The 27,201-nt window shown below is 34.4% G+C and overlaps 1 protein-coding gene and 1 long non-coding RNA gene across 6 annotated transcripts in view; one reads left to right on the top strand and one right to left on the bottom strand.

Moving 5' to 3' along the window:
* Window positions 1-286: 286 nt before the first annotated feature.
* The window catches only part of LOC127841596 (MICOS complex subunit MIC27-like), a 61,406-nt gene continuing 34,491 nt past the window's right edge, over window positions 287-27,201 (bottom strand). The window contains exons 1-7 of one of the 3 annotated variants that reach the window (XM_052370522.1): window positions 10,810-10,907; window positions 7,192-7,305; window positions 5,338-5,460; window positions 4,284-4,338; window positions 3,193-3,291; window positions 1,228-1,363; window positions 287-860 (exon numbers count right to left, since the gene is read on the bottom strand). In XM_052370522.1, the coding sequence (XP_052226482.1) occupies window positions 833-860; window positions 1,228-1,363; window positions 3,193-3,291; window positions 4,284-4,338; window positions 5,338-5,460; window positions 7,192-7,305; window positions 10,810-10,818 (564 nt within the window). In that variant the 5' untranslated portion in view covers window positions 10,819-10,907 and the 3' untranslated portion in view covers window positions 287-832. Of the gene's footprint in view, window positions 861-1,227; window positions 1,364-3,192; window positions 3,292-4,283; window positions 4,339-5,337; window positions 5,461-7,191; window positions 7,306-10,809; window positions 10,908-27,201 lie in introns of those variants that run through there. The other 2 variants (XM_052370523.1, XM_052370521.1) reach the window with 2 other exon arrangements.
* Window positions 12,616-26,905, top strand: LOC127841603 (uncharacterized). Of its 3 annotated transcripts, none has more exons than XR_008031170.1 (4): window positions 12,616-12,671; window positions 22,584-22,732; window positions 23,984-24,107; window positions 26,296-26,905. It is a non-coding gene; the product is annotated as an uncharacterized LOC127841603 (long non-coding RNA). The 3 variants fall into 3 exon arrangements; XR_008031169.1 differs by lacking the exon at window positions 12,616-12,671 and adding an exon at window positions 12,686-13,740; XR_008031171.1 differs by lacking the exon at window positions 12,616-12,671 and adding an exon at window positions 12,717-12,815.

Here is a 27,201-nt window from a genome sequence, read left to right on the forward strand (position 1 = left end):
CTGCTTTTTACCAGATCTGATTATAAGTATGATGGCCCATTGTTATCATTATCTATTGCCAGTATAATTCACTTGTTCTTACATACCAGTAAATGTGAATGTAAATTTCAATATTTCATTCAAACAGTGTCAGAAACGCTATAAGTGGTATTAGAATCAATACAAATTGTAGTCCTTCTAACCAAAGTCCCATTTCATAGTTGTTGTATCATGTTATTATGGTTTTAGTTGTTTGATAAGTTGTTGTTATTGTTGTTACTATATTAAACATAAAATGACAATTACAAAAAATTACAATTTTATTTTACAAAGTTTTATGTATGTTGGACATTATTTTAGAATAAAAATGGACAAAATCATGATTTGCACTTTTTTCATTCATTTTCGAAAGTCCATAGCTTTGTAAATGGTCTGACAATATTTATCACAAATCTAACATCAACATTCATATAGCACATTACACTATCTGACAATCGCATACAACTGAAGCACTAACATGTTAAAATGTTACCTTTTAAATTTTTTACATTGTGTAGGTTGAATCAAGTTACAGCAATAGATAGCCAAAAAATTATGATATATGCAAACCAGAGGCTCATAGAAAGGCTATTATCTCCCTTTTGAGTTGAATTGTGTCTATTTTTGTCTGGTGAATGAAAAAAAAAAGTTACACAGGCACGTTGTTGCTAAGACATGTTTCAGTTTGTCTGGTCTGATCCTAATCCACAACCCTTCGAAAGATATTGAAGCATTGTGATCTGTCATAGAATGATAAAAAATAAACACATTGTCCCGGTCTACTTAAATGGTCGATCCCAATATGCTCTTTCTGCTACGAGTCATCCTTCTTTTCACTGGACCTTAAACAGAAAGAGAATACAGAAATTTATAGAAGCTGGTCTTCTAATCCACGAAATATGGTATGATTGTTTTATATACATGATTATAATTATTATGTTGTGTCTTGTGAAACAATTTATTCATTTATATTCCAGAAATATGTTCAAAAATATTCTTTTTGCAGTGTTCTCCAGAAGCACCAGCTACTTTCCCAAAAAATATTAATTCAAAACGGCTCAAAAACCCTTATTTTAGTGCTTAGTCACTGGCTACTTTGAAAATCTAACTGATTGCTAAAATGTTTATAGAGAACACTGCTTTATTTTTATACTTGAGTCTAAGAATTGGTTGGAGAATACTAGCCCTGTACTGGCCATCATCACTCACCCCGTGGCACCTGTGATGGAAGTCTTGACTTCATTGAAAATCTCTTTCGTTAAATCCACTGTCTCGTTGGGATAGCACAATGCAGCTGCAGTAAGAATTGCAAACGTACTGATACCTAGTTTCTTCACTACACTGCCTGGAACCAAAATCCGAAAATTATGTCAATTCAGTTATCCAGTTGGTCCTTAACAAAAGGGTGCAGCATCCTGCTAAATTGGACCCCCACCTATGCCCATGTAAATCAAATATTTTAGCAAAATTTATATAATTCATGCTTAATTAAAAATATGCCCCATGGATGATGTAATAAAGTGCGGTTAGGTGCCCTTTTAACTCTTTCAGTGCTGGAACTGAATTTTGAAGGCCTTTGCAAACAGTTTGGATCAAGATAAGACGCCACAGAATGTGGCGTCTCATCAGGATCAAATCTGTTTGCTATTCTATGTAATAGTATTCTTTGAAAAAAAATGAAGATAATGCTAATTTTAGAAATTCAGCAGACGACATTCTAGCAGACGACAAATTTCCCAGCATGCAAAGGGTTAACATAAGAGCATCCTGCTCATCAAAAATCTTAGTTAAAGCACTCATTCAGTACAGGAGACTTGTTGCAGGTAGTAGTTATAAAAGGTTAAAAACCTACAAGTAACCATCCTTGAAAAAAGCATGTACACAGAAAATTGTTTGCTTGGAATTTCCATGTTTCTTCAAATACTACACTGCCTGAAAATGAGAAATTTATATCCTTATTTACATTTACTGGAGGCATATTGCATTTAATTGTTTTTGTTTAAATGCTATTCATTGCATTCACAAAAGTCTATCCATAGAACTTTAGAAAGATAGATATAATTATTGCAAAATTTACATTATCACATTTGTGCAAAAAAGGGTAAAAAATGTATTTGACAAGTTTAAGAAAAGCAGTGAATTCTTAATGATTTGTTTCTAATGCAACAAAGCATGTTTACACTTTGCATGTAATACACTATTATTTATACTTTTATCAATTGTTTCCCTTGTGTAATACAACCATTTTAAATATTGGTGTCTTAAACGTGTTTAAGCAATGTTATTTTTTGTTTAAGTTTTGGGGCAACATTTGGCCATTTTTCAACTTACAAAAAGTATATATTTTTAACTAATTACTGCCTACATTTCCTAATGGAATGATGACCAAACTGATTTTTATACCAGGGCCCGTATTCACCAACAGATTCTTAGACTTAAGAATAAAGAATAGACTTAGAACCAAGAAAAATGTGTTCAGTGTTTGAATATACACAGGCCTCCACTGGTGATTATGTCATTAACACAATGTTCTATATGAATAATAATATAGATAGAAATGTTAACTGCAAAGTTTGACTCAAAATTAAAGAAATTATTGAATATTTTAATTTAAAGAAATTTCTTTATTCTTAGACTTTAGTCTAAGAATTGTTTGGTGAATACGGACCCGGGCAAATCATAAAGTCAAAGTCAACTCTTATGAACTGAAACTTAAAAAAAAAGTATGCTTAAAACATTTATTCTTAATTTGATAGCATTTGTAAGCAAAAATACTACTAAATTTCTTAATTCAAGTACACAAGACCAAAATGTTTAACAATCTTAAGGGCTCCATCCCCAAACAGTGAAAAAGCACTCTAAAGGTAATATTTTGAATGTTCATCATTTGCCAATTTTTATTTGCATAAAGTCATTAATGTCAAAGATATCACTTCCATCAGCCATGTTCAGGATGCAACATCATTTTTGACTTACTTAAAATATTTTGTGATTTGAAAGGATGCAGTCAGAACTCTTTTTTTGGTTGCAAATTGGAAATCACTCCAATGTTACTTACAAAAGGGACATAACTCTAATGTTACTTACAAAAGGAACATAACTCTTATGTTTCTTACAAAAGGGACATCACTCCAATGTTACTTACAAAAGAGACATCACTCCACTGTTACTTACTTCTGTATCCCAGAAGGATTCCTGCCAGACCTGAGGCTGCTACGACCGATATCTTCGGGACGTTCACACCGTCATCTCCCTTCAATTTGGATATTGTGTCTGTAAATATGAACCAGTTTCATTAACATGGGTATTAAATGTTACTAGTAATAAAAAACTTATATGTTTTCCTTGAAAGGTTAAGAAACTTGTTTTTTAATAACAATGCCAGATTTTTTTCTTCTAAAATCTGTCTTTTTGAATCTCTTGGCATTTGCTTTTCCACCAGGATGTCTTTATAATGCCAATGTTACTACCAAGCATGCTGTTCAACATATATTACATTCTCAAAGGCACTTTGCGTAGAATATAAACAATACCATAGGCATTTGAAGGTATAGTAAATATTGCCCCCAAAGGAGAGTGATTACTACCAAGGAAGAGGGAAGCAATATTTACTATACATTAATACATGTCTAGGATATTTGTTTTATCCTCTGGAACAACCATGTATTTAAAAAAAACATTAGTATTTTTTATAAGAAAATTATAAAGTTATCAACATTGATTTTTTACAAATGTTTAACTAAGGGGCTATCTATTATTCGCTTCAACGGAATTGTCAGAAAACTCGTGTTACTTTTTTAGCCCCAAGCAAGGGGTATAAAAAAAAGTATAGCCAAATCGGAAAAAATCAAATTCAAACGCCACGGTATGTTCAAATTATGCAGCAATTGGTATATGAAAATTTAAAACGGGGAAAGTCATGCGAGGTATAATTAACATAAAACTTTCTTCCCAAGGAAAAAGTTTCTATGACGTTCGATAATCATGACTTATGCCCCTTTAACTTAAATATATGCACCTCGTTTTGGGATAATTCTGGAATAATGGGGCTTTATGCATGTGCACAAAGTGTCCTCCCAGATTTGCCTGTGGATTCTAAGGCTCATCCAAGACGACAATTCCCGCTTTTAAAATGAGTTTAAGCGTAAAGTGTTGTATCAGATTAGCCTAAGCACATGCATTAAATGCTATTTTCCTAGAGCTAGGCTAATATATACATGTATATAATTATCGTAAAGACTGGGCCATAACATTGGCATTTTTACATTCAGTGTGTGCCTTTCCAATATCCATTTTCTCCTTAATCTTGTCTGTGGTTTCCTGAAACATAAAAAAAAAACGATGAATAGAAATTCAGTTTCTCTCCTTTCACTTTTATGGCACACAAGATGCATAATCAAACTACCAGCATAATTTAAAGCCAATCATACACTGATAGCGGGTTTCATATTTTTACATTAAAAAAAATAATAATAAGGGCTTCCACGAGAAAAAAAGTACAGGGATCTTCTGAAATGGGGCAGAGCAGTTAACAATGGGGCAGAGCAGTTAACAAGACTAGGGTAAATGTTTGAGACTGGTTAAATGTTCTAGGGTTAATATCAACTACACGTATATGTCAGGCAGTTTAACTTTGTTTATTTTCATATCTTAATTATCATGATGAGCCGCTCTCTATAAAAGGGGCTTAATGCTTGTGTGTAAAGTGTTGTCCCAGGGAGTACACTTTCTGCCTAGAATGGCTTTTTGTTCAGAAAAGAGTTCCTTTAAATAAAACATTCCATAAAAGTAGAAAATGTCCCCCATGATAAGCCTGAGCTGACTGCACAGGCTAATATCTGACTGCAGAGGCTAATATCAGACAACACTTTCCACGCATGACTGCACAGGCTAATATCGGACAAGACTTTCAACGCATGACTGCACAGGCTAATATCTGACTGCAGAGGCTAATATCGGACAACACTTTCCACGCATGACTGCACAGGCTAATATCGGACAAGACTTTTAATGCATGACTGCACAGGCTAATATCTGACTGCACAGGCTAATATCTGACTGTGCAGGCATAAATCGGACAACACTTTCCACGCATGACTGCACAGGCTAATATCGGACAAGACTTTCATCGCATGACTGCACAGGCTAATATCTGACTGCGCAGGCTAATATCGGACAACACTTTCCACGCATGACTGCACAGGCTAATATCTGACTGCACAGGCTAATATCTGACTGCGCAGGCTAATATCGGACAACACTTTCCACGCATGCATTTAACCCTGTTTTCTCAGACAGCAAATCATATTTAATCATTACCTTCTGTGAATCCAGCCAGCCCCATACAGCTGTTCTTACAGAGGAAATACCACTGCGCAACATGCCAATCTCCTCTGGTACCAGTTGAACCGATGCTGGCTTGGGCACTTGGTATATTGGTAACTGAAAAACATGTTACAATTGAGAATAACTTCAACCAATCAGAAAGTGAACAAAAAAAATGCTTAAAAATCAATTTTAGAAGTTGTTGTTTCGGAGAATAGAAAGGCTGTCTTGTGGCCTGCTGAATTATTATTGATTGCAAATAGCGCCAGTCTTACTTAAGCAACCAAGTGAATCATATCAATAAAATTGGATAGAGCACACTTGTTTTCTTTATAATTCACTCCTGTGAATTAATAAAATATTGATCATCAACAATATCTATATAACAAACAATACAAGAAAACAAAACAATGTCACAAGCAAGTAACTGACTTTTATTGTCATACAAATCTATCTAGAAAGAAACACACACAATAAAAATACATGTGTAGTGCTTATATTGAAAAGAAACAAACAAACAAATAATGCCCTTAGAACCAAAATTAAATAATACAAAAAACAACAAGTTATTTGTAGGAGAGTAAATAAAGATATAAGAACAACTAAAACTAATTACCAATATTTTAAAAAGTTTCATCAAGTTTCATTTCATCATATGTTCACTTCGTTATAGTCTTAGGGAAGATACAAATGTTCAAATACAGCTCTAAACAAGAGCTGTCTCCATTGGATGACATACGCCCCCAAAAAACGCTTTGATAGTTATGTAAACCAGCTAAATATCAGAACAAATTTTTGAAACCTTAATGCCGACCCTAACTTCAATGTCATGGCCACAGGTGTCAAGATTTGTGTGCGTATAGAAAGGCCCTGTCTAAATAAAGATGCATACTAAATATGAAGGTTACATCATGATGTTTGGTGACAATCAGATGACAATTACTAGAGTAATAGAGCGGAAACGCAATTTTTTTTATCATTCAAGAGCCATAACTCAGAAGTGTCTGCGTAAATTTGGCTCATTATTGAACTTAACTTAGGTTTAATTGCCTTGCACATTTTCATGAAGTGTGGCAAAGATCCTATGACATATGCTTGAGTTATTGAGCGGAAATGAGAAAAAACGCAATTGTTCGATGATTCAAGGGCCGTAACTCAAGAATGTCTTCGTCAATTTGGCCAATTATTGAACTTGACCTAGATGTTATTGCCTTACACATTTTCATGAAGTATAGTGAAGATCTTATGACATTGGCAAGAGTAATTGAGCGGAAACGAGAAAAAAATTATTTTACGATGATTCAAGGGCCGTAACTCAAGAGTGTCTAGGTCAATTTGGCCGATTATTGAACTTGACCTAGAAGTTATTGCCTTACACATTTTCATAAAGTTTTGTGAAGATCTGATGACAATTGCTTGACTTATTGAGCGGACACTAATCCGGACGGACGGACTAACTAAGTAACTGACGGTGCGATTTTAATATGTCCCCAGAACCTATGTTCTGGGGACATAAAAACCTATTTAAACATATAAAGCCCCACTCTGGGAGAAAAGGGCATTAATGCACTGAGAAAAGTGTCATCCCAGATTAGCCTGTGCAGTCCAGAGGGCTAATCAAGGACAACTATATCCGCTTTAATGGAGATTTTGTTCGTTAAATACAAGTGATTGCTTAACAAAAATCCAGTTAAAGCAGAAAGTGTTGCACAAAGTGTTGTCACTTATTAGCCTTTGCAGACAGCACAAGCAAATCTGGGATGACACTTTATGCATATGTATTAAGCAACATTTTGCCAGAGTACGACTCATAATAAATAGGTAATACCCATGTTGCATAGTGCATACCTCTGATATTTTCACCATTTTTCCAGTGGTAGGCACTTGCTGCGTGTAGGATGCGTACAGAACAGCTGATGGGACGACGACAGCTGTGACTGCCCCTACCCTGCCTGCAGTCAGCTGCAAGATACATTATACTTAGCAGTGTGTTTTTTTAATTTAAATTTGGGTCTGGTAGGAGAACCCATTCCCAATGGAAAAAAGTAAAACCATAGTAAATGTAATATTATTTATATCACTTTTATTCTAAATCTTTAAGTACTTAAACAACAAAAACACTAATATCCAAATTTAAGTAAAAACAACGTGATTTTTCCCCAATCTAAAGGGACTCTGCCCTATTCCCAAAACAGTTGAAAAAAAACGGTGTGTCAGCTCACAATCGATATCAACTCTAGGCTGTAAGAATATGCACATTTTGCTTCTCTGACTCAGAAATTGAGAGAAAATTACAAGTTGAGTCTAGTGAGTTAAGTTTGTTTGTGACACTAGGCCCTTGTTTCTATAACTTTAAATGTTGCTTTGTATATTTTCAGATCTTGTGTGACATGAACATGTACTATTAAACACGAAGTTCCTTAAACAACAACATTCTATCACATATTTAAGATCAGGGCTTTTCTTCATTTCTTTGGGAATGGTACCATGACGAGTAAAATTCCAAAAATATATGTAAGGTCAATTCAACTAGACTGCAAATTAATCATATTTATGATGAATACATAATTTTGCACTGATTATTTGCTTTGATTAGTTTGACAGCTTCTCATCTACTGGTTAATAAAAAAAACTAAATTTTGCGGACAAAAAACAACAACAGAAAATAGCTTAAAATTCATCTTTCTACCTACCAGTTACATTTTATGAGTCTGAGATTAAATAAGGAATTAAATAAGGCTGGACCGACAGTGACCTGATAATAAAGTGTTTGAACACTTTTTATCAATAATGTAGCAAAACCATGTACACATGTATCAACAAGCAGCAATTTTTTCCTTCTTTATAAAGTACCAGAAAACAGCACTTAACCAAATGCTGTAAAAAAATCCTAACTGAAGGTTTCCCAAAAACTTTTTTTTAAATAAATGCAACATTTAGCTAGTGTCCCTATGCAGCTCTTTGGCTTGAACCTAAGTATGTATAATATTGACAACACTTAGTCAGAGCTCCAGATAAGGTTTTGTGAAATTCTTAAATTACTACCAGATTTTCAAAAAGAATTCTTAACTCTGAAATTTTATTCTTAACGTTACTACTAAGTTTTGGAAAATAATTCTTATTTTTTCTGAATGATCTAAAAATAAATGATAACTGTTATTTTCATGCAAAAAAAATCAAAATAAACATACTAGCAACTTTATTTATACGAGTTCAACAGTGTCTTTTCAGTATTATACAGTTTTATTTTTCCAATACCTTCATATGCCCAAACTGTGTTTAGATTGCATGCCTTAGATGAATTTTTACATATTTCACATTTAAAACGGGTCTCTCCTTCAATCTTTTCAACGATTAGCCACGGGACTTGTCCCTTGCACTCGTTCAATGTTTTTTTTTGTGTTTAAGTTTGGATTAGCTTTTCCGACTGTGTCGGCAACTGAACATACAACATCGTATAAGATCTTTTCTATAATGTCTTTCTAAACATTTAACTTCGGCTCACTTTGCGTACAATATGTTAAAAGCGTGTTTTTGGACACTTTGCATTTTTTTAGGACGCTCTCTGGGCGCCGGCATTGCTTTTTGACAGATAGACTGTATATGCCGCTTTTATTGGAAAAAAAGCGCTTTGTTAAACAAACCCGATAACCATTCTATATAAGCACCGCAAAGATCTTTAATACGCGAAAAAACTCAATACGAACCGATGTAAAAATAATATTCGTAACTTGATTTTGTAATTCTTAATGGTATGACAAGATTTTTAAATAAATACGTAACGGACGAAAATAATTCGTAATTACGAAAATACGACCCTTATCTGGAGCTCTGCTTAGTTATCAATTGTAAAGTATTTGTGAGCAAAAAAAAACAAATTTCAGGTTTTTTCGTGCAAATTTTTCCCAATTTGGCTGATACCAGTACTTTTCCCAATTGGGCAAAACAATCGCCGCGTTTAAATTCAAAAGCCTGCGTGGTGTAGTGGTTGCCAAAAACCTTTGCTTCTAGAGCAGTGATTTTTTTCACCATTTTGGGAATGGGGCCGGGTCCCTTTTGATTGGGAAAAATTTGCGGTGCTTTTACTAAAATTGGGAAATTAATTTTGTTGTTGTTTTGCGAACAACAAATGCTTAAAAACTGAGAATACAAGTGTATCCAATATTATATTTACTAAGGTTGATCTTATATGGATGGGAGATCAACAAACTATTGAGATCTAAAAAAAATATAAAAAAATTTAAACCTTCCATTGGGAATGTTTAGCTCCCATTTGGGAAAAATATATACTTTTTTCCATTGGGAATGGGTCCGGTCAGATTTTGAATGAAAAAAAAAACACTGTAGAGGTGTTGGATTCTTACCCAAGGACATGCATATTTTTCATAAAATCCTTTTCCATTGTTTTTTCATTATTTGAAAGACATAAACCTCAAAATCAATGAAGATTTCATACATTAAAAAAGTTAACACATAAAAAATCAGTTTTCCTTATAGCAATAGCCAAAATTTCAACGTTAGATGTGTTATGGTAAAAAATATTAAACGAGATACAAAATGCTCGTTTTTATTTTCTTGTTGCCCAATTTATTCCATTTTCATTTCCCACAACAATATCAATTCATACGAAACACAATCACTAACTTGGTACATAAACATGTTTTGAATATATATTGTCACGCAAAAATTTGTTGAAAAGAGCATTTTGTATCTTGTTTAATGTATGTTACCAGACCACATCTAGCGTGGCAATCTTTTAGGAGTTGAGTAAATAAATTGAAATGTTCTTGGTACAGGGTTAACTTTATTTTACAAAATATTCGGGTTTTTTAGTATTCAGGTTACTTTAAGCTATTTCAAATGTTACAGTTTTGTTGGCAAATTCATTAAATGTTGTTGCAACCATATAAAAATATGATCTTTCTGGTTATAATTGAAATTATATATAATCGGCCTTGCTTTTCAGTGATGTGAATACATTGTAATGAAGTTAACCAGTGTCTGTTGTGATTGTTGTTTTAAAGATTGACTGCAAGTTGCATAAATACTTGTTTGACATTACTTGCATCTAGCTAATATTGAATGCATTGATAATTAATGCATAAATACTTCTCATAAGGTAAGTAGTACTCAAGCTGTAGTGGAGGTTGGATGATTGCAACTCTAGTTGCATCATTGTTTTTTATACGTTTTTTAAACAATAAAATCAACATTTAAAACACTTGCAAGTAATACTCAATTGAAAAATAGCTCAGTTATATAGTTAGTTACTTTCTATGTATTCCCATAATGCCGTTTCGCCGACAACATATGTGTCCGATCCGTTTGTGTCCGAATTGTATATCACATTTTACAATTGTTTGCTTTACACGATAAATACATTGATATATGAATCAAACCGCAAAAGTGTATTGATATTACACTAAAAAATCGTAAGACAATGCAAAATAGTCAAATTCTACTTACAATTGGCATACTTCGTTAATTTTCTGACGATCTTCGCGAATGTCAAAAGTCACGGTCTTACAGAAGCTTTATCATGTTAGTAGGTCAGAATATACTAAATAGTTTCCCTATATAATTCAATGTAAAAGCGACAACTTTGAGCGAAAATAAATGCAACATTTTGCACATAGAGACCCCCATAACCATACCTTTTCTTAAAGGCCATTCTAAGCGGAATCGATTTATGCAATAAAAAAATAGGTCATGTTCAAACCAAGAAAGAACTTGACACGAATCAAAATCGACTGTTTTTGCAACTTTTTTTTCGGCCGTTTCTTAGTGGAATGTAACCGTTTTCATAGCAAGGCTTTACTTTAGTCTCCAAGTTAAGCATATTGCAGGGATTCGTATGGGATACCAAAGGGGTCGAAACTTTAACTTCTGCTCGAGCAGAAAAAAATGCTGCTCGAGCAGCAATTAAATGCTGCTCGACCAGCAAAATACTGCTCGACCAGCAAATTTACTGCTCGACCAGCATTTTTTCTGCTCGAGCAGAAAAATCCTGCTCGACCAGCATTTATTTTTAGATTATGGCATTAGCCAATCAGAACTCTTGTTATATTTGCCATTTGGTGCAAAACTGGTTTGTTTGGAAAAAATGGCTGCCGCCGTGATGGTGCCTTTTTTCGGCGTAAGCTGTATACGCCAGCTTTTCACCTTAGCCTGACCTTTGTTAGCGTCCAACAGAATTCAAATAAAACTTCCCGCGGCCAAGTACAGATGAATACACTTCATTGACTGCATTGGCTGATTTGATAATTCCACTAGAACATTGGAAACATGTCCGCGTCTTTGTAACACTGTATTACTGCGTGTTCAGCATGAAACAGTTTTATCTTTTATAAAAAGGCTTAATAGATAGAACAGTTTTACACTTAATCTCGCCATCAATACAGTTTGTGCGTGCACCTTTATTTTCAGAGGATTTTCAGCGCGAGAACGTTGTGAACTAAAAGGCCATGTTCTCATATTTAGTACTGACTTCCATATTCCTGTCAACATGTTATATGTAAAAGTATAAAGAGCAGTGGAAGCGATGCCTCACTTTAATGTATTGCATTTCAACCCGCGAGGTATAAGGGGTCAGTTCGCGGTTAGTGTGTTTGAATGTCAGAGTTTATATACAGGTCAGACCTTATGTGCTGTTCGGAGTTCGCGGTCAGTAACATAATAGTTATATAATAAAGACAATATAGCGTGAACTAGGTGAACTGGAATTTTCTTTACCACCAGAAAGATGTGAAATGAAGATATCCAGCGATATTATTTTATGGCATGTCAATAATAGATTATTAATGTGTTTTTAACAATACCATGATAAATATTATTTTTAATAAACAAGAATTATTCCATCATATTTACTAATGTATTATTGCAGCATATTGACTTATGTATTGAGTATGAGCGCGATGATTCTCGATACTGTTAATAATCGAATCAAATACACGTAGCAATGCCCGATAAATTACTCAAACAGGTTTGTTCTAAGAACGCGCGTATACATATTTAAAATATGTACGGAGACTTCGCGTGTGGCCGGTTGACTTTGGTTTTCTGTTTTGTATCTATAGCTTTATGACCAGCAATATGTAATAATGTGAAATAAGCCGCGAAAACTCCGCGTAACATCCCGTACTGCGTTTGATGCAGCTAAAAACTGCACAGAAAAAGATATTTGCTGTCCTTGATCTCATTCATTTAAATCTTTACCTTCCATAAACTCCAACCACAATCAACGCCGTATATCTTTTTTAAAGATATTTCTTGTCACATCTTCTGCAAGTTTATGTGACGATCTGTTTAAAGTTTAACATTGACACGCGGTAAGTGCTTTATATTTTGGCTGCAAACTAGTCGATCAAAAAATTGTTGCCATTCGCTTAATGAGAAAATCGATCATAAATGTCTAACGGCTGTTAAAACTTTTGCGAAAATCACGACGATGACTGATAAGAATTGGTCAATGGGTGGGTTCTCTGTTTCTATCGATTTACTTTCTTAATGATGTTTAATTATTGCTTCCGACACAGGTGCCGATTGCCTGTGATTGTGCCTTTCTGGTTAACATTGTTTACGTTTCTCGTTCTCCCCATATATGTATATCTGCTGTCCTAACTTTTACAATTATCCAAAATATCATGTCTGTTAACCAGTTCTCAGTGCCCCAGATAAGCTGCGTATCTGCGTCTTTCACCCTATTAAAATATTTAAAAATGCAAAGAAAAACAATATCATGAGTATTGAAAAGGCAACCAATTTGACTTTTACGCAAATTCATCAAATTAACGATACAAAACTTCGATTAAAAATGCTATGCTCATTTTAGGTATTTTCTCTTTGGAATTATTATCATAACGCGGTGACGCTTACACTCAGTAAGCTTAGCAAACGGTCATAGTTATTCAAACGCTATGCGTTTTCAATCTGACCTAATTCGTCGCTCATTGTGCATGTATTTGTAAAGCGTCTGTAGTTTCAGTTTCTATTACGATGCGAAATAAAAATAGCTAAGAGAGGTCGAAAGACGTCCGAGATTGTTGCGCCAAAATATCAGCCGATCGCAAACTTTTTCGAATCAAGAAAGCAAGAGCCAATAAGTGCCGAATCATTCGTGTTATCGATTTTGTTAGAAACTGTGCATACAGCATTTGAGTTGACATCCAAAAAACATGATGGAAAGTCTGTGACTTAACAAATCTGTCAAAAGTATAAAAAGGCATGTCATTGGTTAGAAATTCTCGACATTTTTTAAAGTTTATATCATGGACAGTTTCAAGGATAAAAGATGTTACAAAACATCAGTTTATTAAAATGTATGATGATAGTTTACAGTTCTATTGAATCAATACAAGAGTGCAGCGTCAACGGAAGTAAATCAGCAATTATTTAAAGGTATGCATTTTTATTACTCATTTCACTCTATATGAAGAATGGAATCACCCTATTTTTTAAAATCAATGGTTGAAAACCCAATTTTCCCAAATAATTATCTGGGGCACTGAGTTCTCGAGGACTTTTCTCAATTTCAATGTAAATTATTTTTCACCGAGGCCTATTAGCTTGTTCAAAGCTAACAACAGGTAAAATGTGAGTTGTGTCTGAATTACAAGTTGTTTAATTTTTCATATTGAAATGTTTACAATTTACTATTTATTGAATAACTTGGCAGTGCATAATTAAGTTCTGGGATGTTATTTTCAGCTCTGAACTGCGAAAAAAATGCATAATAATTACATTGGTGGCACTATACTGTAATGAGTTACCTTTCATCTGTCCTTCCATTATAATGTCCCTAAAGCAGACTTCCCAAACTCTGCAGAAAGAGATTAGGCATTGTATTACACACTCATTTTAACCATGGCATGCTATTGTACAACATGTCTTGACGGAAATAATTTCGCTAAAAAATATTTGCAGGAAATAATTTTTCCATGGCGAATCGTTTGTATCTTTTTATCTTTATTCTGAAATGCCCCTCTTAAGAATAATGTCATGTATAGCTGGTTTAGAATTAAGGATGATGATATGTCCTAACAGGATTTTGTCATGTCATTTACTGTACTTTTTAACCTACATGTTTTTGAATATTCAGTCCCCATGTAACTACGCCCATATGTTGTGGACATTTTCATACAAGAATACAAACAGGAATATGTATTGGAGTTTGCTGTTTAAATTTACAGTCAATCGGAGGGTAACAGGTTTGTTTTTAACCAGAAGTGAGGAACTAAACGCAATTTGCAGGGAAAAAAATATCTCTTTATACCACTTAAGTATATTTGCATCACAGGAGCTCTGGTGTCGTGAGGTTGAGGAAACTAGTGTTGAATCTAAAACATTTAGCATCATGGACTCAAAAGTGAGAAGCCAAGTCAGACACCGCAAAATGTAAAATAATCTGTCAGATGTTTGGTCTGACAGGCTACGAAATTCTGTCAGACTGAAGGATAATTTCTGGATTCCACTTATTAGCATACCTGATAATAGCATATTTCTGTAATTAGCATATAGCAGTGCTCCAGATAACATGTGTAAAGGCGTAAAAACAAATAAAATTTCTTAAATAACGATTTAGATTTAAAATCTTTGCATAAAGTTACGCATTGAAAAAATAAAACACGAATTCGACATTTTCGAACGTGCGTAAAACTTCCAGTAGCAAATTATATATGGTAAACATTTCATCCCGGTTCTGACAAGTCAAGGCGCTCAATTAAAACTACAGCTTTAAGTCAACGTCTCTTTGCTGTTAGGAAGGGCCACACTTAAGAACGGTCGAAAGGCCAAACAGTCTCGATTCTGTTCTCCTGGTATTACAGGCGAGTCATTACTGTTTATTGTACCTTTTTAATTACACTTATCGTAATTTTTATTCACAAGTAATAAACAATATACCTATTCAAAATGTCATTAAAATTAAATGTTAAATATATATTTTTGATATGACTTTAACGGCGCCCAAAATGCCATTATGACCTAAGCCGAATTGACAGTTACTGTTTTAAATAAAAATCAAAATGGCCAACCAAAGCGGTGTATCGAAGCGTGGAAGGCAAAAAAAGCAAGATGAGCAAGATAGATGTGGGGTCTTTTGAGCCAGAAAATCTGTCCGATTATGGGAAAGCAAGAAACAGAAAAGAAAGCCAGGCTTTTCTAAGACTATAAACCAAAATGTTGGATTGTTGATGTGTCAAAAACAATGCATAAAAATTATTTGGTAATATAGTGTTAAGAATTAATTTTATAAATAGGGGGTAAAATAAGAATTAATTTTTGAAATAGGGAGTAAATAAGAATTTGACCAAATTTTTATCTGGAGCTCTGATATAGAATGTCGAAGCACAGATTAATTCTTAAATTTTAATGTATTTTTCTTCTATTAATAGCATAATTTTTAACCCCAATATTCAGAATTCACTTAAAGTCTTTATAGCATAGAACATTCTCAGAATGCCAAGAAAATATGCTTTAAATCTGCAAAAATATGCTCAAATGCAAATACCTTAGAATACAATTCCATTTGATAAATAGTTATCTTAAACATCAATCATATACAATGTTGAATTTAAATTTCACTTTGACGATCAATTATTAACAGATTTGACTTATTGTATGCCCCCAGTTGCTATATTTATGCTAAAATGTGTGTTCCTGTTAATAGCATATTCCTGTTATTAGCATAATTTTTGCTGACATGGTATGCTAAGAACAGGAATCCACTGTAGCAACATATTAATCAAGAATTATGGTTTGAATCCGTGAACTATTATTTTTTATGGTGAAAGAAAATCTCCATGGCGCGTTTTCAAAAATTCCTAATCAAGCTTGGTAAAAGAACACACAGAATAGCAAATTTATTACAGCGCTAACTTCCGGGTAAAAATGATTGATTTTTTTTATATTCCTTAACAGGGCTCGAAATTAACTTTTTTTTCTACTTTCAAAACATTGCGAGCTGCTTTAATACCAACTCGCAAAATCAAAAACAGTCTCGCAAATTTTGCAGGAAACATAAAAAAGTTCGGACATTAATTTAGTACTATTAAAACAAAATAAAAAGTTCTTAACATACACATTTTATTTCTGCAATCATACAAAAATATCAGTTCCTTGGACCATAAGGGCATTGTTTTCGAATATAAGTGTGTCGTGTTCACTCAGAAAACAAAGTTTAAGTGTCAGTTTGGGATATTTTTAATGGGTTTAAAACTTTTCAAATATTGAAAAAAATCAGCTATGATATCGTGTGTTGAGTGCGACGTCACCAAAATACAAATCAACGGTTAACTTTACTTCATCTTTTGTATTTTTTTCCGTCTGTAGGCAAAAAGAAACTAATTATGTTTGGCTTCGACGCCATGTCTGTACAAGTTCAATGACGAATGTGAATAGTCAACTGTTTCACGTTCTTTGTTCCAATACTATCCTTGTATCTGTACTATAAGTATACCCGTCTACATACAAGGTGTGCGCTTCCGCATACAGGTATTCAGACGTTCTATAAATTGACCTACGGTTTAGCGTTCATGACGTCGAGTGCATTTATATTACTAGTTTTTTCCCACTATTTATGTACTCGCAAAAAAATACTAGTGGCTTAAAACTTAACTCGCAATCAGTATTTTTCACTGGCATTTTGCGAGTGTGCGAGTGTTAATTTCGAGCCCTGCTTAAAGACAAGTGCCGCATCATATCCTATGGGTGATTTAAAAAATAATGAAGCCTAAATAAAACATGCATTTATTTTCTTACCATTACAGGGGTTTTTATCTGATTTTGGGGAAAGGGCCTGGCCTTTTTTTAGGGGAAAAAAATCGCGCGAAACGCCAGATTTTTTGGGGAAAAATCACACGAAACGCCGGATTTTGGGCAAAATAAGGAAAGTCTTAAATAATCAATAAAGCATATTTTACTTTTTTTAAAACAAATTCAAGGAAACAGAAAATTTAATTATGCAATATTTTTCTTTTTTCTACACTGGATCAGATTAACTTATATATTGAAAGGTTAAAAAAAAAAAAAATTTTTTTTTGGAGGGGAAAATGAAATCTAGGGGAAAATTTACCAGCTGAGGGGAACAAAAAATCGGAGGGGAAAGGGCCGATGATCGGCGGGTCACAAAGAAGGGGAAAAAAACCTGCATTAAGCATGTTTTGAGTTCTTTTTCTATCTTACAGAAGTGTTTCCATGTGATTAACTTAAATGTGAAAATTCTTCTCAATAACTTGCTTCATTTACAAAATATATTGAAAAATATCCTTAAAAGTGTACTGGTTTTGCGTGACATTTTATGTAAAAGGCAATTTTCAATTCTATACTTCAATAAAACTTTCAGAAATATTAGGTATTGCCATCATTAAATGAATATAAAAATGCATATGCTTTAAGAAAAATAAAACAATGCTTCTAACTTAGGTTGATATCTCTTGTAGCAAGTGTTCAAAGCAATGATGTTTTTGTCAATTTTGTGCCACAATTTTCAACTCTCTTCACGTATATTAAGAGGTGGCATCATAAAGTGCTTCAATATTTATAGGCAAAAAGTGTCCCAAGTGTACATTTTGCAAGAAAGTTATTTTAAATTTTTCATAAGATAGAATTTTCAATGTTTTACATCATTTTCTTCAAACCATTAATGTTTATCACTAGATGTACTGAAAATTTGATGCCAAAACCTTGTGAACTTTTTTTGCAAGACAAATATCGCATTGTCCCAAGTGTACGAAATTTTTATCACGTTTGATAAACAGGTGATAGCTTTTAAAAAATAAACAAAGGCACCAATTTTCTGGAAAGAAGTACACAGAAGGGTGTAATCTCCAACAGAAAAAGGTGGTTTCTTCACTCTGGGGGTGAACTACTCTTATTATATGGGTATGTCTCCATATTTTGTCTTCAGAAGAAAAATATAAGCATATAAATGATAATGTGTGGGAACTTGGGAAGTATATTTGACTTTACCATAACATTATTACAAAAATGCATTTCCTCTTCTCAAATTAATGTCAATTTTAATCAAAATGTTTCTCCAATAATCTTCAATGTTAGCCTGAAGTTGGTTAACAAATGTTGTAAATGTACACTTGGGACACAAAATAAATGTTTTTCTTATAAACCTCCAGAAAGTGAAAACAAACTTACATTATAGCAGAATTAATGATTAAATTTCGATTTAATAAAGCATTCAAAAGCAACTGAAAAAAAAGCCAAAATAAAAGTTGAACATGGTCAAATGTCAAATATGATTGATGACAAAGTCTTTCAGACACTTATAATTAAACCACGCAGACTGTCACCCTTGTGGTACAATTCCTACACATCTAAACTAAAAACCATGTTAAAACCTTCGATAAACAAAGGTACAGCACTTATTATTATTTCATTCATTTTTAATGACACATTACCTAAATATATAGAGGATATATTGTATTACAGAGGAAGGTCAAGTAAGAGGACATCGTGTTTAATGTATAAAGTTTAAAAAGAACAAGGTCTAATTTATAAAGAACAAGGTCCAATATATAGAGAATATAATGTTTAATATATAGAGAGCAAGGTCTAAATATAGAACAGTGAATTATATGTGTGTTGTTATGAGAAAACTGGGCTTAATTCATCTGCGGAAAGTCTAGTCCCTGATTAGCCTGTGCAGATTGCACAGGCTAATCAGGGACGAGACTTTCCGCGTTTACAGTATTTTTAGTTTGAAGGAAGTCCCTTCTTACCGAAAATCAAGTTTAAGCGGAAAGTGTCGTCCCTGATAAGCCGGTGCGGACTGCACAGGCTAATCTGGGACGACACTTTACGCACATGAATTTAGCCCAGTTTTATCAGAACAAGACACATATTATAGAAAACGAGGTCAAATATTATAAAAAAATATAAACATGTATCATAAAAAAGAAACTTCACATATATTTGAAAGCCATCCTATATTTTGATAAATCTGAGTTTTTACTTTAAGATACACTGCTTTGAGGCCAGGAAAAAAACTTTTAAGAGTATAGTTTTGAAAAATATGTGTTAAAAAACATGAAAATTTCAATTTTTTCCATATTTTTTTTTAAAACACTTCTGATTTTTTATTTAAATTTTTCTTAAGAACATACTGCATGTTGACAAAACACACAAAATATTGATAACATGTTTTAATGGGTTTTTATTAAGTGCAAAAGACATGTACATTAATAAAAAAAAATTCAAAACATTTGGTTAACATCTTTATTTGTGAAAAAGTGATCACATCTGACAGAGCGGCCCTACTCATTTATAAAACTTGAACCCTTTCCCTATGCAATACAAACAAAACTGTTGCCATAACTTAACATCTAAAATTTGAGAAAAGCTTTCATTTAGGCTTCATCATCCCCACGCTTTTCGGAGAAAAAGTGGGGATATTGTGGTTATCTCTGTTGTCCGTCCGTCCTGGCCACTTTCTCCTCCTACACTTTAAGCACTAGAACCTTGAAACTTACACACATGGTAGCTATGAGCATCTGTGCGACCCTGCACTATTTGGAATTTTGATCTGACCCCAAGGTCAAAAGTTATGTGGGTTGAGGTGGAGCCGGGTCAGAGATTTTTACTCATTTTTATGCCCCCGGATCGAAAGAAAGGGGGTATATTGTTTTTGGCCTGTCTGTCATTGTGTGTGTGTGTGTGTGTGTGTGTGTGTCCCAAAACTTTAACCTTGGTCATAACTTTTGCAATATTCAAGATAGCAACTTGATATTTGGCATGCATGTGTATCTCATGGAGCTGCACATTTTGAGTGCACCATACTACACTGAATGTCTTCAAATTGATACTGAACCTCTCTTATGGCAATACGGATAATCTCAACTATGCATGGCCCCATTACCAACCCTGGGGTGCCCCGCCCACATTGGCCACGCACACATAGACCACGCCCACCCAAAATTGCCTTTTACTATAATTTCTTCATTTCTACACCGATTCACTTCAAATTGATACTGAACCTCTCTTATGACATTATGGTTAATCTCAACTATGCATGGCCCCATTACCAACCCTGGGGCGCCCCGCCCACATAGGCCACGCCCACCCAAAATTGCCTTTTACTATAATTTCTTCATTTCTACAACGATTCACATCTAATTGATACCGAACTTCTCTTCAATGCGTTCAATTTCAACTATGCATAGCCCCATTACCAACCCTGGGGCACCCCTGGGTCAAACCTGCGGCGTGGGGATACACGTCGGCCTCTGACGCGCCATTTCTAGTTTAATATTTTTGAAATCACCCATTTTTGTGTAAAGTTTGGAGAAAAATCAAGAAAAACATATTTTAACAATGAAATACATTTAAGTTGTATGATGATATTTTCATGTATTTCGACGTTTCCAATGTTCAGATAAATACCCTATTTGTACCCATTGAAAACCTTTAAAACTTTAATTTTGAATTGTTATTTTGTGTTGGGCTTGAAGAAAAAAGATTGATCTGTATGCAAATGTTTACATTATATCTCACAATCATAACAATTTCCAATTTATCGACAGTGGTGACCGGGTTTTATCATTATTATATGATTATTAGTGCTTGTGATCATATTTCAGATGCCCAGGGGCCTTTATGGTTGGGTAAGGGAGGGGTGCTCCCTCCCTTCCTGAATTGATTTTTAGCTCCACTGGCCAAAGGCCAGTGGAGTTTATGTCATGGTCCTGTGTCCGTCATGCGTGCGCCCGTCCGTGCCTGCGTGCGTCCGTCAGTTTATTAACTTTTCCTTTAAACATCTTCTTCTCCTAAACTACTGGTCCAATTCTGATGAAATTTCTCAGTAATGTTCCTTGGGTGAACCTCTTTTAAATTTGTTCAAATTATGCGCCTGGGGTCAAATTTGACCCTGCTCTGGGGTTACAAAATTGAACATATGCTTATATAAGGCCTATTTTGTGAAATCTTTCAAAATCTTCGCATCCATAACCATTTGGCATAGGGCTATCAAATTTGGTATGTAGAGACATCTAATAGTCCTCTACCAAATTTGTTTAAATTATGCCCCTGGGTTCAAATTTGAAACTGCCCCGGGGGTCACAAAATTTAACATATGCTAATATAGGGTCTATTTTGTGAAAACTTTACAACTCTTTTTGTCCATAACCATTGGGCCTAGGGCTACCAAATTTGGAAGATAGTGACATCTTATAGTCCTCTACCAAGTTTGCTCAAATAATGTCCCTGGGGTCAAGTTTGACCCTGCCCCGAGGGTCACAAAATTGAACATATGCTTGTATGAGGCCTATTTTGTGAAAACTTAAAAAATCTACTTGTCCATAACTGTATGGCATAGTGCTACCAAATTTGGTATGTATTGACATGTATTAATTCTCTTCTTAGTTTGTTCAAACTATGCCCCTGGGGTCAAATTTGAAACTGCCCCGGGGGTCACAAAATTGAACATATGCTTATAAATGGCTAATTTAGGGTAAACTTTAAAAATCATTCTTGTCCATAACCATTGGGCCTAGGGCTACCAAATTTGGTATGAAGTGACATCTTATAGTCCTCTACCAAGTTTGTTCAAATTATGCCTCTGGGGTCAACTTTGACCCTGCCCCGGGGGGAGGGGGGTCACAAAATTGAATAAACGCTTATAAAGCGCCTATTTTGTGAAAATTTTAAAAATCTTCTAGTTGAAAACCATTCGGACTATGGCTACCAAATTTGGTTTGCAGTAACATCTTATTGTCCTCTACCAAGTTTGTTCAAATTATGCCCTTTGGGTCAAATTTGACCCTGACCCGCGGGTCACAAAATTGAACATTATATACACTTCTTTCTTGCTTATTTTGTGAAAACTTTTAAAATATTCTTGTCCTTAACTCTCGGATCTAGGGCTACCACATTTTGTATGTAGTGAGATATAGTAGTTCTCTATGTGTCCAATAATTATGTTGATGAAGGTGGCAGTGGTAATGACTTGATATGTCTGTGAGATATGAATGCCAAAGTCTTCGATTTACATAACATGAATTTTTATGTAAAAGTGGTGGTTCTTCATAAATTCTACATGTTCTTTGTAAATGATGACCTCTACAAAGTTGTTCCAGGAGTACCATATTGCCTGACAATCTTTTGTTTTATTGTTAACTTAAACTGTACTTGATTCTAGCATGCCACTATACTTCTTTGAAGTAATTTGAGCAAAGTTCTCACTGTTTAGTAATGTATACATTGTTTAAGGTACATTTTAATTTCACATTTTGTAGGTGGACTTCAATATGTATGATCTACTTATGCTGCCACAATGTAAAGGCAACAATCACTGGGTTTTGCTGGTTGCAAGTGTTATGTCCAGGACTGTAACCATTTACGACTCATTGGGTGGTAACAACAAGGCCTTGTTCGATTTGTTCTGGTAAGGTTTAAAGCTGAAATTCATTTTTTGTCTTACCTGCTTGATATAGCAGTCACAGTAGCAGTTGGTGTATGTGCATTTTATGTGTGTCTCTGAGCTTATCCAAACTGTGATTCGATAATTGAATATGCAATTTTTAATATACACTTCAACACCGTTATTTCGAAGTCGTCGGGACCGTTAAAAAAACTTCGGATTAACGATAATTCGAAATAAACATTTGACAGAAGACTTTTCTGATTCTGTAAAAATAAAACGTTGTGGAATTCGCATGGTTTTGTTACACGCTTACTTAAAAGCGTAAACTAGTCAGATAGCAAATAGATTTCCACTTGTAACAAACGGAGGAATAAAACGATTCTTTTTCTTGTTTTTATATTTGTCTTATTACAGAACATATAAAATATAAAGAATAGCACAAATTATCAGACATACATACATATGAATACATTTTCGGAAATTAAACATTTTTTTTTAACTAATACGCGATGTATCTCTGAACAACGGCGTTCGCGCAGACGACAAAGGTGTAATGATCGGCTTTTTACGTGCCACGACAAAGGTGTGAATTTACGCACCTTATTTTGCAGTTTTGACTTCGTATTTAAGATTGATAATTAGGTGCGAATTATAGTGTTGGGACCGACTGAATCACTTCGAATTAACGATTTCTTCGGTTTAACGAAGTTCGGATTAACAATGAAATTTTACATTAAACAAAGGAGAACCAAAATCGGGACCTGAAAAATACTTCGAAATAACGGTGACTTCGGATTATCGGTGTTCGAAATAACGGTGTTGAAGTGTAGCTTACCACATATGTTCTCCATGTAGAGAAGCTGCAGAGCATGCGTTAACAAGAGATCAAAGGTCACATTTAGGGAGCTTTTTTGGCCAGTTCCAGTTATCATTCATCAGGCAATATAGCAAACAAGATATTCAAAAAACTTTGTAAATCTTATTTGTTTTCTATATTTGGATTTTTATCTTAAATATTAACTTGTAATGAGCACCAACACTTAAAAATGATATAAATATATATAAATTTAAGCTTGCTTTCTTAGTTCATTCTTATTTATTATTGTGTCCTATCTCTCACACTTATGTGTTTCAAATAATGTGTTAATAGATTCACATATATATATATGTTTGAAAACTGATTACCAAAACAATTTGGTATAGATAAAGTACCGCTTAAGTATATAGGCACATGATTTTTGTTGATTTTTACCAACAAAATATTTGTTGCAGCCAGTTCATGTGTCAACGAGGGCAAATTGTGAAAGATGGCTTGGAAAAAATCAGTTCAGAGTTAAAAGCGCCACCTTGCAACAAACAGCGCCACGGAAACAGCTGTGGAGTGTTTGCATTGATGGTAATAAATAAGCTTTATATTTCTATATAGGTGTCACTTTGTCGTACTGTCGGTCGGTCTGTCTCGAAATTTCATCCGATCTTCACCAAACTTGGTCACAAGTTGTATCTTGATGATGTTTAGGCCAAGTTTGAATATGGGTCATGCTGGGTCAAAAACTAGGTCACGGGGTCACTTGGTGTGTTTTAAACCGAAAGTTTGTCCGGACCATAACTATGTCATTTATCGTTAGATTTTAAAATAACTTGGTACATTTGTTCACCATCATGGAACGGTGTGTTGCGTGAAAAAAGTACGTCGATATCCCCAAGATCAAGGTCACACTTGGAGTTCAAGGGTCAAATGCTTGTCCGGGCCATAACTTTATCATTTATTGTGAGATTTTAAAATCATTTAGCAAATTTGTTCACCATCATGGGGCGGTGTGTCGCGCGAAAGAATAACTTCAATATCTCGAAGGTCAAGGTCACACTTTGAGTTCAAAGATTAAAAATGGCCATAAATGAGCTTGTCTGGGCAATAACTATGTCATTCATAGTGAGATTTTAAAATCATTTGGCACATTTGTTCACCATCATTGGACGGTGTGTCGCGCGAAAGAATTACGTCGATAACTCCAAGTTCAAGGTCACACTTTGAGTTCAGAGGTAGAAAAAGGCCATGTTGATAACTCCAAGGTCTTGGTCACACTTGGAGTTCAAAAGTAAAAAAAAATGGCCATACATTTGGACTGCATGTCATGCTAAAGAATTCAAGAGTTCAAAGGTCAAAATGGCCATAAATGATAATGGCATTATCATTCTTAAAAATAGCCATAAATTTGATTCTCTTGTTTTGTGAAGACAGCATGCAAAATAGTCTGTGTCAATTCGGCCGTGGGGGTATTTGTCACGTCTGTGACAAAGCTCTAGTTTGCTTAGTAAAGATCTGCATTAACTTTTATTCAACAAAATAATGGGAGAATGTAGAATATAATCATCGTACCTTTCTGTTGGTGCATTGGTTTTTAGAGCCTTGCATTTTCTTTTAATTTATAAAGGACATGATATTTCATATGTAATATCATAACCTGAGGATCAAACTGTGTTATAGAGTCTTTTGTCAAATAACCCTGAAAAAAGGTTAAACAAGAAGATTACTCATATTTTAATTTATTAATGTGTCATATAATGAAAAAAAGCATTCTCTTTGCTCCAATATATTGTTTTGTATGAAAAGTTGTTTTTCAGTGTCTTAATGTGATTGTATATTTATGATGCATAAAACATGAATACTTTTCACTGTCAAACTATCGTTCTTGCAATTTTATTTTCAGAAATAGTATTTTTTGTGAACACTTAATCTAGTGAATATATATGCTTTTCTTATTGCAAACAACTGTTGTTGTTTTTATGCCCCCCTTCGAAGAAGAGGGGGTATATTGCTTTGCTCATGTCGGTCGGTCTGTCGGTCCGTCCACCAGGTGGTTGTCAGACGATAACTCAAGAACGCTTGGGCCTAGGATCATGAAACTTCATAGGTAGATTGATCATGACTCGCAGATGACCCTTATTGATTTTGAGGTCACTTGGTCAAAGGTGAAGGTCACAGCGACCAGAAATAGTAAAATGGTTTTTGAATGATAACTCAAGAACGCATACGCCTAGGATCATGAAACTTCATGGGTAGATTGATCATGACTTGCAGATGACCCTAATTGATTTTTAGGTCACTAGGTCAAAGGTCCAGGTCACGGTGACCCGAAATAGTAAAATGGTTTCCGGATGATAACTCAAGAACGCATACGCCTAGGATCATGAAACTTCATGGGTAGATTGATCATGACTCGCAGATGACCCCTATAGATTTTGAGGTCACTAGGTCAAAGGTCAAGGTCACAGTGATTCAAAATAGTAAAATGGTTTTCGGATGATAACTCAAGAACGCATACACCTAGGATCATGAAACTTCATAGGTAGATTGATCATGACTTGCAGATGACCCCTATTGATTTTGAGGTCACAAGGTCAAAGGTCAAGGTCACAGTGACCCGAAATAGTAAAATGATTTTCAGATGATAACTCAAGAATGCTTTTGCCTAGGATCATGACACTTCATAGGTACATTGATCGTGACCCGCAGATGACCCCTATTGATTTTCAGGTCACTATTTTAACACAAGTATGAATGACTTTTACTTTATTTCCAGACTGCCAAATGTTTGGTCATTAAAAAGCATCCCACAATGTTGCGACAGGCCTATGATTCAGTTTATCGAGACTAGTCGTGAGAAGCAGACTTCTGATTCCTGGAGTGCGGCAAACATATCTGTGCGACTCGATCACTCCACTGTAAAGACCCGCACGGCATTAAAATGGATATTATCAATATGTGTTGTTGCTCGAAAATATGTTTGTGTAGCAGGAAGTGCTTTGGGCTCGATTAATCTGAGAACTCAACAAAATATTAATAAAATCCTTCTGTGCCTTTTAGTTCTGAAAACAGAAGTAGCCAGTTGGTATTACACATCTCCTAAACAAGTACAGCACGATAAAACTTATAAACCTAGATATTTATTTATGTAGTGGTGTATTTTTCAATGAGTGCCTTATGATTCCAAAAACATATTGACTTAAAATAAATAATCCCGATGGCGTAAATGACTTATCATTTCATGTTCATGAACCGGCTTTAAAATACTTTGTAGACTTATCTGCTAGGCGGTGAGGACTTTTAGACCACCTGATAAACTTCAACTTTATTTGCCCTAGTTCAGTAACCGACTAAACATATGCTAACATTATACTGATGACTGATGAGTCTGTTGTGTCTTATATTCTCATTGCTACTTAAAATATTTAGTCTATTTCAACGTTTAGACTAATAATAAGCAAATTCGTTAAATTGATATCCCCGCCAAATAAATTTTGATTATTGATGGGTGCAGAACTAACAGAAAAGTTTATTTGAAGGGTTGTACCCTTATCTCACTTATTTTATAGTAACAACATAAAAAAACAATTGGCAATAACTCTTATTTAAGAAAGTGTAGGGTTATAGATTTTGTGCATGACACCTCTCCTCATTGATATCTTAACGTCCATTAAATTTCATC

Source organism: Dreissena polymorpha, chromosome 8 (genome assembly GCF_020536995.1).
Source record: "Dreissena polymorpha isolate Duluth1 chromosome 8, UMN_Dpol_1.0, whole genome shotgun sequence".
In the NCBI taxonomy this organism is placed as follows: Eukaryota; Metazoa; Mollusca; class Bivalvia; order Myida; family Dreissenidae; genus Dreissena; species Dreissena polymorpha.